The 13377-nt window shown below is 51.4% G+C and overlaps 1 protein-coding gene across 4 annotated transcripts in view; it reads left to right on the plus strand.

Annotated features, from left to right (window-relative positions):
• Positions 1 to 12815, plus strand: part of LEF1 (lymphoid enhancer binding factor 1) — a 111888-nt gene extending 99073 nt beyond the window's left edge. For 3 of the 4 annotated variants that reach the window (XM_020284490.2, XM_012766245.2, XM_075998365.1), the window contains 2 exons: positions 570 to 610; positions 12143 to 12815. In XM_020284490.2, coding sequence (XP_020140079.1) covers positions 570 to 604 — 35 coding nt within the window. In that variant the 3' untranslated portion in view covers positions 605 to 610; positions 12143 to 12815. The remainder of the gene's footprint in view (positions 1 to 569; positions 611 to 12142) is intronic. The other variant, XM_012766244.2, reaches the window with a different exon arrangement.
• Positions 12816 to 13377: the final 562 nt, after the last annotated feature.

The raw sequence follows: 13377 nt of genomic DNA on the forward strand, positions 1-13377 counted from the left end.
AATGCTTTAAAAATGTTTAAAAGATCTTTCTTTTAAACGTGACTATGTGAAGGTACATGTAAAAACTCTTTCCTAAATCCTGTCACCTGGAATCCTGGTTGTCAACTGTGGGGAGTTTTTGTTTTGTTTTGTTTGGGCTTGTTTTTCTTTTTTTCTTTTTCTTTTTCTTTTTTTGCTTTTGTTGTGTGTGTTCTCTTTGCTTTAACACTTCTGCTTTTTTTCTATTTGCATAACTCCTTAAAATGTCGTTTTTATCATAATTATACACTATACTACCTTGTATCCCCTTGAGACTCTCTTCTGTGATTTGGGTTTTTAGAAAAATATGAAACACTTATAAGGTTTGTCTTCCTTATACATTAATTCAAGGCATCAGTGAGGTCTCATTTATTTCCCCTTTTTCTCTTACTGAAAATAAGGCCACCACTGGTACTGCACCAATAAAAACAGCTGGTATAAGAACCATAAAAGTAAAGCAAACAAGTCCACATGGTGTTGTAGCTGCTACATATTTGGAATGTACAAAAACCTCTTCAATAAAAATTTGTTAAAGACACAATTTTCTGCAGGTACAGGTCCAAGAATGACAGCTGCCTACATCTGAAGCATGGTAAGAACGACCCTCTGGTCCTACTGCTGACATCAGTGATAAAAAGAGGCACTTGCTTGTGAATCTTCTTGCTCAGAGTAATTTCATTCAGCATTGCTCCTTAAAGAGGAAAACTCCGCCAAAATCCAATTAGTGCTTTTAAAAATCTGGTGGTTTTTATACCGGCTATGTATTTGCAATACAGTGTGCTTTTATCTTTCTGTCCCTTTTCCCCATTTATTCCTTCTCCATTCCCTTTCTTCTATCGAGTACTTTATTGGTAACCATTGCTAGATTTCACTCTAGTATTTATAGGCAATATTAGCTTTATTTCTTCTTACTATAAAGTTTTAATTTTTATCCACGTGACCACTAGCCCAAGGAACCTGGCTTTTGAGGCTTGGTCTTTATGAAGCTTTGAATTTTCGGTATTTCTGCATCTTCTCCTGGTAACATTCCTTCCAGAGAAGTTCCCTCTGATTCTGCTCGCTCTCTGGGAACCCACAGCCCGCGAACCCCACCAGGTCCTGTCAGGTCAGCCCCAGCTGGGTACTCAGACTTTCTATCTGGACGTAACCTTTGAGTAACTCTTCTGCCTCCAGACTTAGCTCCTGCCAGTTCACCCTCCATGTCGCTCCCAGGGGACTTTGTCCAGCACAAGTTGAGGGTGTCTCTTCTGAACCCGGAATAGCTGGTGCTTTTCCTTCCTGGAGGACAGCGTGCATGCCTAGTGGGGAACCTGCCTCCCCTCCCCTGCGGTTTGTCCCTTAGCTCGTTCTCCATCTCCACCTCTCCTCACTGCCACTGCCCCTGTGAACCCTGCAGTTTTCACTGGAGAAGAACATCGTCCTGCAAATCACCTGGCTCTCGACGAAACCAGGTGACCCTTAACTAAACTCTCAAAAGTGAATTTGGTGCTGAGATATCAAGCGGCTCTCCCAAAGGAGCCAGCCGAGATTTTGATGCCAAATAGATGTGAATGTTAAATGACCCGATTGCCTGGTCAGTCTGCTTCTGCTTTTTATCTTCATTTTCCTCATCTGTAAAATGGGGACAATGGTACTGCCGCCTGCGGACGGCTGTGTGGGATCCAAGCCTCGCCTCCGGGGCCCGGCCAGCTCACAAGTTCCTTCTAACTCCCGAGCCTCAGTTGGCTGCCTTCTTCTCTACGGAACTTTCTTGATCTTTACTCACCTTGCCCAGGTTTTTCAAAATCCCATCACTGTAGTTTTATGATATCAAAACTCTTCTCAACTGAGTGCCAGGGTTTCTCAGTGAAAAGAAGACCATCCCTTCACATCAGTTGCCAGTGCATCTAAAAAAAGACCGCGATTGTAGGCAGTGTCCACATTTAATCTGACTTAAGAGCTGTTAATCGAGGACGTCTTCTGAGCAGCCACCTGGCTTGGTGGCTGGGAGGCACAGCTGTGACTCGGCCACGGCCCTGTCCCTAGAGGCTGGTGACATCATAGAAGTAAATCCAGTACAAAGCACAAGCACACGCTTTGTATTTTTTTTTTTTTTAAGAATCGTGTCCTTTTAATTACCGAACACTTAGGATTGGCCAGCAGTTTTCTCCACATTCTGCCTCCTAACCAAGAGCCCCGCAAGTGCAGGGTGCTGAGGGCTGGCACTTGTCGGTTTAGTCTTCTTCTGTTTGCACCAAAATCTTCAAAGGTAATTATCTCTGTTAAAAGTTATACAAAAATGTATTTCTGTGCTTCATAGTTTGGTATTCAATTGGATGTTCTCCACAATTAACGTTATTTTAGATGTAAAAGATGAGGCCGGGTTGCTTATTTTCTCTAAAGGTTAAGAAAAACAAACACGAAACAACCGCCCCCCCCAACCACCACTCTCACCGAGCCCTGCCCTGCGTGAGGCCCCAGCTGGTCGCACGTCACGTAACCAGAGTCTCTGGTGCTCTCCAATCTCTCGTCCTCCAATCTCTTCTCGTCCTCTGATCCAGCCATGTGGCCTCAGAAGTTACTGTCCCCACACCATCCCGGTTTGGAGAGCAGAACTGGCAGTCCTTGGATAAGAATTACGGAGCAGAGAGGAGCGCAGATTCACGTTCATAAAGATTTCAGTAAATCAGGACTGGTGATGCTCCTGTTGTTTCCCTGCCCCTTTGTTGTTTTAGCAATTCAGAAACTGTTCTGTGTGTGGCTCATTCAGTTGTCATTCAGCATTTATTGGGCACCTCATAAATGGCAGGTAGAGACTTACAAGACTTGGAAATACAGCGTTGGATGAGAAAGAAGGTCCCTGTGCTCATGGTGCTTATGACTCCATTGCTGTGAGGTCATTAATAACAAGCCAACAGGAAAATACGTGCTGTAATAAAAATGAAACGGAGTGGCCTGGGGTCTGCTTTAGGTTGTGGGGTCAGGAAAGGCTGCTCTGAGGAGGTGACTCTCAGAAATAGCCGTTGTTATCCCAGAAGCATAGAGGGGCATTCTGTTCTGGAACAGAGCAGTGGCAGAGAAATGACACACAAGGGACATAGAGCGCTGTGTGTTGGAATGAGGCCACTGGTCTCTCAGGTCAGCTCTGTGCAAACTGTGCAGACCGGAGAAGGTCGCTGAAAGCCTCCAGACCCTGGTTTCTCCGTGCGAATGACAGGACTGTGCCCAGAGGCCTCTAGGATCCCCATGCGCCACTCCCCGAGTCCGGCTCTCTGGCCAGCGTTGCTCTGGCGTGGTCTGCACCGCCTCCCAGCGCTATTACAGGGGCGCAGAGCTCTTCTTCACGTACTAATTCCTTAGGCTGTGAGTGGCTCCGTGCAACTGCAGAGCATCTGCATGATCCTGAAAATGACTTGCGCACGGTGCAGCTGTTCTCAGTTCCTGTGCAGGTCACCTGCCCGGCCCCTACCTGAGTGGCCGCCACATGCGTGGCCGTGGCTCCTAGCAGCGCTGCCTCTGCTCTGGGGGTTTCTGGACAAACACAAGCAAAACAAATACAAAAAGCTCACCATTTTAAAATTATATATTAATAGATTGAAAGGATATTTTTAGATATTTCTTTACATAGTATTTCCTTCGATTGTATAACATTGAAGAGTTAGTTTAAACAAGCTACTTCTGGGAGGTAGACAGCTCTTCTAGACACACACAGACACGCTCGCCCACACTGTGTTTTTGGAGTCGGCATAATCTTTATCTTATAGGCTTGCTGAACTAAATGAAAAATTAATATGTGTTTTTTACTAAATAAAAAGTTCAGCCTTTATTTCTTGGGGGCCAAGAGGTGTGTGGGAAAGGTCACCGCTAAGCAGAGTATAGGACACAGAAGTTAATTGTACCATGCTTGGATTTTTAGCTTAAAAAAGAATTGTTTCTAGCGTTTTGGTTGATGATGGTGCATGAGGGCCTGATGAGGTCGTAAGCGCGGGGCTTGCGGCTCCGGGGCTTGGGGCTCCGGGGCTTGGGGCTCCGAGGCTTGGGGCTCCGGGGCTTGGGCTCCGGGGCTTGGGCTCCGGGGCTTGGGGCTTCGGGGCTTGGGCTCCGGGGCTTGCGGCTCCGGGGCTTGGGGCTCCGGGGCTTGGGGCTCCGGGGCTTGGGGCTCCGGGGCTTGGGCTCCGGGGCTTGGGGCTCCGGGGCCTGGGGCCGAGGGCAGAGCTGACCGGCGGCGGGCAGAGCGCGGCAGCAGGACTGGCAGGAAGATGCAGCCGTGAGCCTGAGCCTTGCTTGAAGCCGAGACTCAGCTCTGGAGTGTTCTAAATGTGCTCACTGGTCTAGTTGGGGAACATCATTTATCTTCCTATAATTTTTAAAGCTCATCCCGGTAAGTTTGACACTTTTGTCTGATGTTTGGTCTGAATGCTTTTCCACAAGTGCAAATATAGTCACCAACATTAAGTATCTGTAAGCTTCTCAGTTGACATGCTGAGTCAGAAAACAAAGCCAAGCTCTTAAAAAATAATAAAATTAAAATAAAGTTGCAGGCAACTGGAGAAATCTTAAGGCTTGTCCGAAGTCTCCAAATGAAAATCAAGGCTTTGACAACTAGAGAGCTAAAAGAATGACATCCCATTTTCCATTCTTCATCTTTCTGTACCATACTTAGAATTACTACCGAACAAGCAGAAGACGCGCAGGCATCTGGAGCGCTAGGGCGGCGAGCCCGGGCGGGGTGGGGCTGTCGGAGTCGGGAGTGCGGCGTCACACCGCAGCCAACGGCAGCGCGCGGCCCTGCAGCTCCCTTGGGCCCGGCGGCGTCTCCAGGGGAGGCGTCTGCGCCTTGCTCACCACTGGCCCTGCGCGCGGCCTGCCAGGGTCCCAGCGTGACAGCCAGGCCCCGTGGGAAACCCTGTGTTGCCATGTTACCACAGGAAGCGACTGCTGGCTTGTCACTTGCCTTGCCTGGGTGGCCAGATCACTCTGCCTCGGAGACTGAGGTCTCGGTGGCCTGGAGAGGCTCCCACACAGTCTGGAGACGGCCTACCTGCGTCTTCCTTCCTCCTCCTCCTGCTGTGCTCGCGTCCGCCAATCCCTGCCGTGCCCGTCACAGATGAGTGGAAAGCTTGCAGAGAATTCGCAGGGCAGTAACACTTGGCTACAGTGCTCCTCAGAAAATTCAGATCTGACTGGTGAGCCCAGGCTTGGTCACATGGTCTTACATGGAGATGGCAGCACAGTGGCACAGCGTGGCCAGACTAGCGTGCGAACTGCAGGTTTCCAAATTGTGACCATTTCACCAGGACCCCTGGGTGCACTTGTGGGAGCCTTTGGGTCACAAGTGCAGGAAGCAGCCCATGCTAGCTTAAGAAGAGGAACATGTATTTTTCACATACTAGCATCTTGTGAACCCAAGGACAGTAGGGCAGTTGGGCCAAGGAAAGCGCTAGAAGATGCCCTTGGAAAACTGTCCTGATGCTTTTCTTGCCTTTCAGATCTGCCCCTCCCGGAAATCACTTCCAACTGCCCCTGCAGACTGACGTCCTCAGTTCTTTGAGCCGCGTGCCCAGAGCTCCCAAGCTTACGTGTTATGTTATCGGTTTCCCAAAGAGGATTTTCTTTGAAATTCCCTGAAGGGACTCTGGGAGAGGTCAGACGTGTGGTGAACGTTTCTACGATGTCTGTTGCATTATCCTTTCCACTGATTCTCGTTTCTCTCTGTAACAGTCACAGGAGCTAGAATCGCGCGCAGGTTGCTTGGGAAGCAGGGCTAGGGACGCAGACTCAGCAGCGAGGCCGCCCGAGGCCGCTCACGGGGCGCGAGGCCTGTCCGACCCTCTCGAGGGGCTCAATGTTTGGCAGCGTTCATGAAAACCATGAAATTGAATTAACACCGATGCACTAAAATAGCTTATTAGATAAATTATTTTGGGCAAATTTTGTTTCATGAAATGTTTTTTATGACCGAGCTATGTGTGGAAATGAGCCCTTCTGGATAACGGAGCTCCCAAAGGACGGTGTTTCCCTCTGACCACTCCGGCGCCGGCGCGCCGAGCGGCGACTGGCCGGCAGCCTTGGCATGGCTTTTTAAATTTTTCATTTATCGAAATAAAATTGTGAGCATTTAAAAATAACGTAATGAAAACACATGTGTGCATGTTGCCTCTTCTGATTGACATGACAAGTAACGCTGCCTGTAAAGCGACAGAGCCGCCAGCGCCCTCGGGCGTCCCTCGTCCCACGGGAGCGGAGGGCGGGACGCGCGGCGCAGACGCGGGACTGTGCGGCCGGCGGCGCGAGCCCGCACCGAAGCGGTTAAGTGTCAGAACATGTAAATTTAAGAAACACTCTTGGATGCAACTCTGTCGTCAACAGAGTACACTGAACGTAATTTAAATATTTCTTAATGCCTCACGCCATCATTCATAGTGCACACAGCCTGTAGCTTAAGCTACAAGGAGTATTGTGGTCTGTCACTTTTCTAAATGACCCCAAATAACGTGGCACTCTAGGAAACTGCTTATCTTTGTGTGCGCGTGTCTTCCTTTGCCGTTTGCGACTGAACCTCTGCCCCATGGCAGTGTCTTTCTTCTCATCTGCTGTGTGGATTTAGGAGCCAGAAAAGTGACGCTTAATTGAATAACATGTCAGTGAAGGGCCAGGCGGGCTCCGAGGACGCTCTGTAAGGGGGGACTGCCGCAGTTTCGTGGCACGCCCGTGAAGCCTGAGGCTTGGGAACTCCGTTCCCTCAGCTGTGTTCTTTGGAACTGATCGCAGGTGTCCGAGACCCCGAGGAGTGAAGTGGCCCTGCCCATCGCTGTCTGTGAGGCTCAGCAAAGCTACTTCATGCTTTGGGCAGAACGAGAGAGACGTTGCGAGAATGTCAGTTGAACAGTGCTGCTCACTTTTGTGCTTGAGGTTTAATTCAATTCATACATAGCCTGAAATTTTCTAAATTTTTAGGTACATTCTCTGAATATAACATATTTTCTTCCTGCTGTCCCCTTGGTATTACTTTTTCTCAGCCAGCACTGTGCTCTTAGAGACATTCTGTTTCATAAGAGAGGTGTTAATTCTTTTGCAGAGTGTTCCACTGGTCTTAATTTTCTACTAGAAGTTAATGCACGTAGAACGAAGCTTGCTTGCTCCACCCCTAATGCGACGATGTGAAGTTGGAACAGCAGAAATGGGACTGTCATTTACGACCACATGCCACCCCCAGGTTCTCTAAGGGATGCCTCTCCCCGAATTCTGAGGCAGCCCTGTCCACGGAGGGGCAGGTCTCGCCCTGTCGCGGGGCCATCTCGGGCCCCAGTCTCGGTTCACTGCGGGAGCTGCCGTCCGCTGTGCCCACTCGGAGCGCCAGGCGGGCGCCTGCCCAGCTCTGCACACGTGTCCCCTGCCACCCCTGAGCCCACCTGGTGAGGCACGGAGGCGTATCACCTCACTTCACAGGGGAGGAAGCGGGCTCGGTGTGTTGGGTAACGCGCCTACGAGAACCCAGGTAGCCACTGACGGAGCTGGGACCAAGCCCGCCCAGGACCGTCTGTCCTCGGGGTCCCCGCTGCGACCCGCGCACGCTGCGCCTCCCTGCACCACGCACGCGTAGCCACACACACGCCAGACGGCCGTGGAAATGCGTGGTTTGGAAAGGAAGACGGAAGTGTGCGCTGACTCTGCTGCCTCATTTTTAGAAGGTGAAGCCGGCGTCGCCAGTGTGGGGACGTGCGGAGAGGCACGTGGGCCGGGCGGCGGAGTTGGCCCACCGAGTAGCGTCTGCCCGGGAAGCTCTTGGGTTTGCAGAACTGCAGAGGCCTTCGGAGGCTCCGCTCCATGGCTTCGCCCGGGCACGTCCCCAGCGTCCCCGCAGGAGGGGCCTGCAGGGCGGCCTGCCCGAGTCCTCACAGAAGAGCGCGCGGGCCGGGAAGACCCGTAGCACAGAACAGCCCCTGGCGTCACCATGAACCGTCGCAGGCCTGTCTCAGTCATCTCCACGTTGCCGAAGTCTGGTTGATCGCGGCTCCCTGGGGGTGCCTGCGGGGCGGGGCCGTGCACCCCCCCGCCCTGCCACCAGCTTCCGGGAGTCTGCGCTTCGGGCTTTGCAGTTGGCGACCGACTGCCTCAAATACTGGGTGACTGGTAGTCAGAGCTGCGGCTGAGGACTAGTTCAGCTGCAGAAGCAAAACTCAGTGTTTACCTTCTTAACCACGTTTTTATTTTTCCTTTATCTCAAATACTGGGTGACGTTTACTGCCAAGGCGCCAAAGCTAGCTTCCAGTCTCAGAGGAGACTTAAATTTCAAAGTTAGTTTACGTGTTTGGTCTCCTTACCATCCTGCTTTCAAACCAAGCCTGGAGCCTTGGAGCGGCCGCGGCGTTCGGGTGCAGACCTCCTCCGCCCGGACAGGCCCTGCCGCCCACGGACGGACAGACGGAGGGCGGAAGGAGAGAGGAAAATGCAGGATGATTTAGCTCCAAGGGATGGTGGAGAGAGAGTGTAGTCAGAGCTCAAAAGCTCATTCTGTCACCTGTTGGCTGGGTAATTTGGGCAAGTTATTTAACCTCGAGAATTTTTGACTTCCTTGTCTGGAAATGGGTGGGAGACGCGCCGTCGTGCTGTCACCTGGCACGGTTCGCGTGAAGCCCGCGTCCCGGTGCCGCAGACTGTGCTGTTGTTCCCGACCCTCCCCAGCTTCTCTCAGACGAGGCCGCCTTGCAGTCGGCCAGCCTGTCCCTCCTGTGGTGCCAGGAGGCCGGGAGCAGCCCCGCCCGCGACCCTCTAGGGGTCACCTTGGGGCGGCCATTCTATAGCGAGACGCCTCCATCCTGCTAAAACGGCAGGGTCCACCCAGCTGCGTCGTGTTAGCTTCCGGCTCTAGAAGTCTGTTCTCTGCCTTCGTACACGTGCGGCGGCGTGTGACAGAAGAGCTCAGGCCCTACAGTAACAGGCTTCTCTCAGTTTCCCCTGAGGCAGAGTAACTCTGGCAGTTGGCACGAGGTGTGCGGTGCTGTCGTTAGGCTGTTTTTGCAACACAAATCTATGTCTCTGTCCGCCTCATAAAACTAGTCACTAACATTTTCTCGGCAAATTTAATGTCATAACTGAAATCATTTTTAGGTTCCTGTTCCTTGCTTGTAGTCTTTGGGAGCAGGGTGTGAGGCTGCGGAAGAAAGGTCTGTTGTCACATCTTATTGGAGGGTAGAGGCATGTCGTTCCCGGGGACCAGCTCTGCCCCCCGCCTCGGCCTGAACCGCCGGGGCCACCTGACCCTGTCCTGAGGCCGCACTGGCAGGCGGCTCCCCCAACCCAGGGTCGCCGAGGGGCTTGTCTCCTTGGCCTTGCCCACCACAGGACCCCCTGGGGCAGGGGCCGGCCAGGCACTCGCCTTGGGGAGAATTTTACATTTCTTTGGACTCACAGAGAAGGAATTTCCTTTTTCCCTTCTCCACGTCTGTCAGGCCTGTCTCCCAGACGCAGGCCCTCTCTTGCAGTCTTTAGATTCCCCGCATCGCTCCGGCTCTTGGTAAGCCACTGTGCCTGTTTGGATTCCCAGTTTGATTGGTCAGGACTGGAATTTCCAGGAGGGCGTCAGGGTGGCTTGGACGGGCACCCACTGTACAGATGGCCCGCGTGGTGGCCGTGGGGGGGCACATGTGAGCCGGCCGGCCGCCCCCTTTGAAGCCCGCCACGGCGGGTAATTGCCGCTTGGACTGTGCGGGCGGGGCGGCCTGGCCCGGCCGCCGCGGCCCCCAGCAAAGCCTCAGATGTGGGCAGGCTCCGGTCTCCGGGGCCTCATGCCTGTGGTTTCTTGAAAAGAATCTGGATGGGACCTGTTTCATATCTGTCTGCAAAGCTACACTGCAAGGCCCCCATTTCTCCCATGTGGAGGTAAGACTTGCTCGACCCTGTATTTTAAAAGTGCCACCAGGGAGGGGTTTTGTTTCCATTTTTAAAAACACTAGCTACACTGTCAGGAAAGCTGCTTTCTAGGCAAGCGGTGCTACCGAGGACCTCTGAAGCGGCTTTGCAGGAGGAATTTCGAGGTGACACTGGGTAGTGACTAATGGGTGGGCAAATGTGAGACTGCAGAAATAAATGGCTTATAGGAGATGTAGACATCTTTTGCAGGCGAGTGACAGAGTGTCCTTGAGGTAAAGGGCTGTCTCTGCGCAGCGTGTCTGTCTGAGTGATTCTGCCATCGCTGTGCTCGGCTCCAGAGGGGAGGCGCGCGTGGGCAAGCGGAGGCCGGGAAGGGGAGGCTGAGCGGGAGCGCGGGGCGCCTAGATGGCCCACCCCGCCTGTGTGGGCATGGAGGCAGCAGGGGCGTGGAAGTTCCCTGCACCTCACTACTTCAGGGGCCACCTCTGCCGGGGCGGGATGGATCCCATGAGGGACGGTGGTCCCCCTCAGCAAGCAGGCTGCTCAGGCTGCCAGAAGCCAGTTGGTTCCGACCCCAGGCCAGTCTGGGGTCGCCAGCCCAGCACTGCACGGCCAGGCCTCGTCAGGAGGCTGAGTGCCTCCACGTCCGAGTGAGAGGAAACCCTTCCCAGGAAGAGCAGCCTGGACCAAACCTTTGAAAATCTGTGCTGCAAAAGTAGGATGCCAGTAAGAGGCTGGGGCGTGCCCCGCCAGCCAGGCCAGGCGCCGCAGGGGCCTGTTCCTTTCTCCTGGGACAGGCCCCGTCCTCTGCCGCGCTCTGATGGCCCTGTGCGCCTGTCAGCTCACAGTGCCACAGCTCTGTCCCGTGGTTTCCTGTGAAACAGGGAAGGGGTGATTTTGCAGGAGAATAGGAATTTGAATTATCTAGAAGACCATCTCAGTTGAAAGCATTGTGTGGCTGATTTCCTCCCGTTTTGTTTGCTTGTTGGTGGCTTTTTCTGTTGAGTAGCCACGCAGAGGTACGAATGGTTTCTCCACAGCTCGGATCGGTCATTACTCTCGGCGGTGTTGGTAGTCGTCGCAGTCGTGATCCCGGCTGGCGTGCTCGCGGGGCTCCGTGCGCCGCGCGTTTGAAGGCCCTCGAAATGTGGGGCAGGACCCTCGAAATTTCCGCTCTGCAGGTCACTGTGCCAGGCACTTTTGCAGACTGTAACTTGCCATCTAGAGTTTTGTCTTCATTGTTCAAAGCTTCATTATGTCAAAGCTTCCTTTGATTTCTCTTCCCATTTCTCCTTAACTGAAAAGCATGAGGGAATCCAGGATTTAGAATTAATTTCCAAAAGGAAACGTCTGCTTGTAGCCAGGCCACCGCAGCCACAGGCAGGCGGGCTCATGCGAGCCGCCGGGGACCAGGTAGGGAGGCTGCTTCCGGCGTCTCTGCGGCGAAGGCGCAGCCTCCAAGTTCAGAGCGGCCGAGGCCGGTGCTCTCTGGAGGGAAGGAAGGAACTGTGCAGAGGTTTGCTTTCCTCCTGCCTTTGTCTCATCTTGTTACATTGTTACATTTTGTTTTTAATCGCCTTTAAAATCTCAGATCATTAAAGGTTTTGGGGGTTCTTTTTTGAAAATCATTATTATCACCAATACCAAGCAACAACTACTTCAGAATACTTGCTAAGAGATCCAGGTTGTTGGAAAGGAGAAGCATCTTGAGAATTATAAAGTCTTAAGTGCAGATGGAGAGGCTCATGTGCCCTGGACTGTGCACACGAGTGAACAGGGCTCGCCGGCTGCGTTGGCGCTTGTCGTGGCGCACTGCGACTGTCTTAGGCCTGGGCAGAGTCACGCGGTGGCTCCCCGCGGTAGACGGACACACCAAATGCTCTAGAATGATAAGTCTTCCCCTGCTCTGCCTACTGTCTGCCTTTCCAACTCATATCTGGCCATTTCCTACAGGTGTTTTTCAAACAGGTTTGTTGTGTTTTTTTTTTTTTTACCATGACCCAAAGTTTTAAATACATTTTACATCATGACTTTGTACATATATACACATGGAACCAAAGTGAAAATTTCAATACATTCTACTTACCTCTGCAATGTATCCTGAGGATTTTAGCTATCGCCGGCCAATTCATTTTAGCCATTCCCAAATCAACAACAGGGATTAATTAAAGGCAGAGGTCTTAAGGCACGTGCTGCATGAAATAGAGCTTACAGTTCTTTAAAGGCCTGCAGCAAATTCATATTGACATCATCTCATTTGTTCCTTCTTGAGGTGGGAAACGGAGCTCCTTCCCCACGTGCAAAGCCAAGGCGGCCACCCCGGGACCCCTGCTGGAGATGGAAGCGTGCTGAAAGCCGGCCGTCTCCACGGCCTGCCTGGGCGACCCTCAGGAACACTGACCAACTCTGCCCTGAGGTCACTGCTGGAGACGCTGATCCATAGAGACAATCACTGCCAACCCCCCCTTTCGTCTACTGCAAGAGCCAAGTTCCAAAATAAAGCATAAAAAGGGTTTTTAAAAGGAAATAAGCAGCACATGAGAATGCTAGCGGGCCCTGGGCCAGCTGTGCAGCTTCCGTCCCCTCATCTCTGTGCACTTCCCAGAGCATCCTGCATCCGTACCTGCCACCTTCTGGCAAGGACAGTAACTTGGCTGCATTTGCCCGCCACGCGCACCTGGAGCCAGCACCCCAGCGGAGGAATGTGCGGAAGAGTTCCTTTGTTTCTGTCTTCATTTACCTTTTCTTCCTTTCTCTTAAAGCTTTTATTTAACAGTGCAAAAGGATCAATCTTACGTTTGCTTTTTTTAAACTTGAATTTTTTTAATTTACACTTTTTAGTTTTAATGTTCTTGTATATTTTGCCGGCTATGAGCTTTTAAATAAAATTCAAAGGTCTGGAAAAGTTTGGAATAAAAAATGAAATGAAAAGAAGCCTTTTTTTTCTGAGAGACAGCTTGTCCAATAAAGTGGCTTCTCTGTGAATTGCCTGTAACAGTGGCTTCTCTCCCTCCTGGTAAGGTGTTTGACACAGCTAAACAAATGCAATAGCCAAATCCACTCTGCTGGTAGCAATTGGCAGTTCTATTTCACTTTGTTTTTTTCTTCTGATTTTTTTTTTAAACAGTAAACCTTAACAGATGCATTCAGCAGACCAGTTTGCAGTGAATTTTCATTTCTTTCCTTCTCACCCCCTTGTTGTAAAAAGCCCAGCACTTGAATTGTTATTACTTTAAACGTTCTGTATTTGTATCTGTTTTTGTTAGCCAAATAGTGGGATTTTATGCCAGTTGTTAAAATGAGCATTGATGTACCCATTTTTTTAAATAGCAAGGCACAGCCTTTGCCCCAAACTGTCATCTAACGTTTGTCATTCCAGTTTGAGTTAAACGTGCTGAGCATTTTTTAAAAGAAGCTTTGTAATAAAACATTCAAAAAAAAATGTCATCTGATGAAGAGTGAAGTTGTTCATAATCTAGAATTGGTAATGAATTAAACCCACAGGGC

This window comes from Microcebus murinus, chromosome 27, assembly GCF_040939455.1.
Source record: "Microcebus murinus isolate Inina chromosome 27, M.murinus_Inina_mat1.0, whole genome shotgun sequence".
In the NCBI taxonomy this organism is placed as follows: Eukaryota; Metazoa; Chordata; class Mammalia; order Primates; family Cheirogaleidae; genus Microcebus; species Microcebus murinus.